Source organism: Montipora foliosa, chromosome 2, assembly GCF_036669935.1.
Source record: "Montipora foliosa isolate CH-2021 chromosome 2, ASM3666993v2, whole genome shotgun sequence".
Classification (NCBI taxonomy): domain Eukaryota; kingdom Metazoa; phylum Cnidaria; class Anthozoa; order Scleractinia; family Acroporidae; genus Montipora; species Montipora foliosa.
In genome coordinates this window covers 24,560,811-24,563,310 of record NC_090870.1, presented here as the reverse complement: position 1 = coordinate 24,563,310, position 2,500 = coordinate 24,560,811, and the positions used below count along the sequence as shown (strand labels likewise).

The window sequence follows — 2,500 nt, the reverse complement described above, 5'->3', positions numbered from 1 at the left end:
ATATTTCAGCAAAAAGATGTGGCTTATACACACGTTTTTACAGTAAATCACCATATTCTGGGTGGGTGCATTAAAAACTGTTTGCACAGTGGTTGCGTGGTGAAGTTCAAAGTATTGTTTTTGCATTCCATATAACTGGTAGACTCAATTTCCAGCAATTTTGGGAGTGTGGTTAACATCCTCCTCCCACAAACAGCTGGATCACTGGTCCACATTGTTTGTCTGTGACGTACAGTAGCACCCGTTGCAACTGTATTTTGCAATTGACAAGCAGGTGACTTTTTGACTGGTGGACAATACAATTAGCTGGACCAGTGATCCAGGTGTGGTGTGCGTGCAGGAATACAGGGGCACAAAACAGCTGATCAATTGAGCCCACTTCTTAACATGGGGCAGAAATTCAAGTTATTTTGTTTGGTGCAGTGAGTAGCTTAAATTGTCAGGTTGCGACCAAGAACTGTCTAATAATAAATTCATAGTACATTTTTGCGTTAATGTTATTACTTGTGAAAAAGGACACAGAACACAATATGTGGGCCAAGTTGGGCAGGGAATATGCCGGCAAGGCTCGGATGAAACCACCGGCCGGAGGGACCGGATGAGGGGCCTCGGCAAATGTGGCCACACCGAGGGGGTGCCTCATGCCCGTTCTGCAAGGCGAGCATTGTGGCTGGCATAATGTCCTGGGGCCAAGTTAACCCAGTCCAGCAGTAGTACAACATGCTCCCTCCCTGACGGGGCTTCAGCACAGGGCTGAAGGGGTACCGCAGGCAGCAATTCCCCACCCCTAATTTATTACATGCATTATGGATTAACCTTGTAAAAATTTACAGCAAGCTGTAGATGCAAAGACCAGAGTAAAAAAAATTACGCAGTACATGGGAGGGAGGGAGGGATAACCTCTGAAAATAGGAATTACCCCACACGACAAAGGCAGAAATGAAATGCCTTCGGATTACAGGGCATGTGGCTCCAAAGAGGTCACCATGTGATAGGAGCAGGACATGGAGACCGAGGACTCAAAGGTTATTACTTTAATTTTATACTAAACTATCATACAACATCAACAACAACAACAATAATGCAGATGATGATAATAAAGAATTTCAAAAGTTAATATTATTGTTTAGACTAAGAGAGGCAAGCAGGTATTGAGATATTCTTCAGAGAAGTCTGTGGCTTCAAGTTCAATATCACTGGAACTTGAAAATGTTAGTTCTTGGGGAGAGGGAAAAACTAGCACTGGGAGAAAGATATTTCAACCCGGAAATGAGAACTAAAGGCCCATTTAAATAGTTTCAACTTTTGCTTCAACATGCATTTGGTGCATTGGGTGCATTTGAACAGGTCATCCAACATTGTTGAAAGAGGAAAAATTGTGGATAGCTTGCTGTCGATTGTTCAAAGCGTGTTGAATCAAGTTTAATATCAATTAATTAAATTGGTTTAAACTTTCATTCAACATCGATTCTTGAACTTTTCCTTGGTTCTCAAAAATGTTGAATGGTGTTCAACAATTGTAGAACACATGCATGCTCACATCAGGCCACAAAAGTCAATATTGCATAGTTTATCTGGATGGGAGGGACTGGTTTCTAGTAATCAAATTTCGCGAAAGTGTTGGTTCTTTTGTTGGCGTAATGTTGGAACCGTTTGCACAGCCTCCGCACAACTCTGCTTTTGCATCCAAGATTTGCCCAACATCCTTTCAACTTTTCTTGAACGGATGTTGGTCAAATGTTGAAACCGTTTTAATAAACGGGCATCAACATCCATCTTGGCCCACAACATCAAACCTGAGCCACATGCCAAGAAGTAGGTACTATCACTATCACCACTGCACCAACAATAAAACCTGTGTTAACTGTCATCTTGGCTTGTTGAAGTCTGGCTTCATAACAGAAAACATTGAGGCTCACCTTAAGCATTGCCTTGGGTCCTAAACATGTTCGAATTACGTCTGCAATAGTCTGAACGAAAAAAAACAAAGAATTGTAAAGTGCCCCGATACAGGTAAGACGAAAAAAAAACACAATAGAAAGCAGTTTAAGCGTCTGATCTAAAATACTCAGGTCTCTCGATTCGCATTCTTGTGGAAACATGCAGTACAAAATACCAATGTATAATATACAATTTGTCATTTCAAAACCCGATGCCAGCTCAGTTTATAAGTGAAGGAATGGAAGATCAATTAACTTTAACAAAGCACTGAGCCGAAAGTCTTCTGATATCTCTTTAATCGAAAAGAGGCATTCCAGGTTTAAACACAATTTTCTCGTCAGACATGCAAAAAGCGTGTACATCTTACCTTGGCAGCCTCTACGTTCCCAAGTTGTACTTTACGACCAGATTCTCGCCTCGTGTTTTGATCTAAAAAGCAAAAAGAAAAATCACTAGTTTATGACGTTCCACATAAGACAAAAAAATATATATATACCTACTTAAAACTATAAGTGGTGTTCCCGACATATTTTAGCCGAAAAAGGCTGAACTATTGTAA

At 40.8% G+C, this 2,500-nt stretch overlaps 1 protein-coding gene across 1 annotated transcript in view; it reads right to left on the bottom strand.

Annotated features, from left to right (window-relative positions):
- Positions 1–2,500, bottom strand: part of LOC137992728 (T-complex protein 1 subunit gamma-like) — a 40,818-nt gene that overhangs the window by 38,254 nt on the left and 64 nt on the right. Inside the window, exons 1-3 of the mRNA XM_068838219.1 lie at positions 2,442–2,500; positions 2,309–2,370; positions 1,920–1,970 (exon numbers count right to left, since the gene is read on the bottom strand). The exon at positions 2,442–2,500 is cut by the window's right edge and continues 64 nt beyond it. Of these exons, the coding sequence (XP_068694320.1) occupies positions 1,920–1,970; positions 2,309–2,370; positions 2,442–2,469 (141 nt within the window). The 5' untranslated portion in view covers positions 2,470–2,500. The remainder of the gene's footprint in view (positions 1–1,919; positions 1,971–2,308; positions 2,371–2,441) is intronic.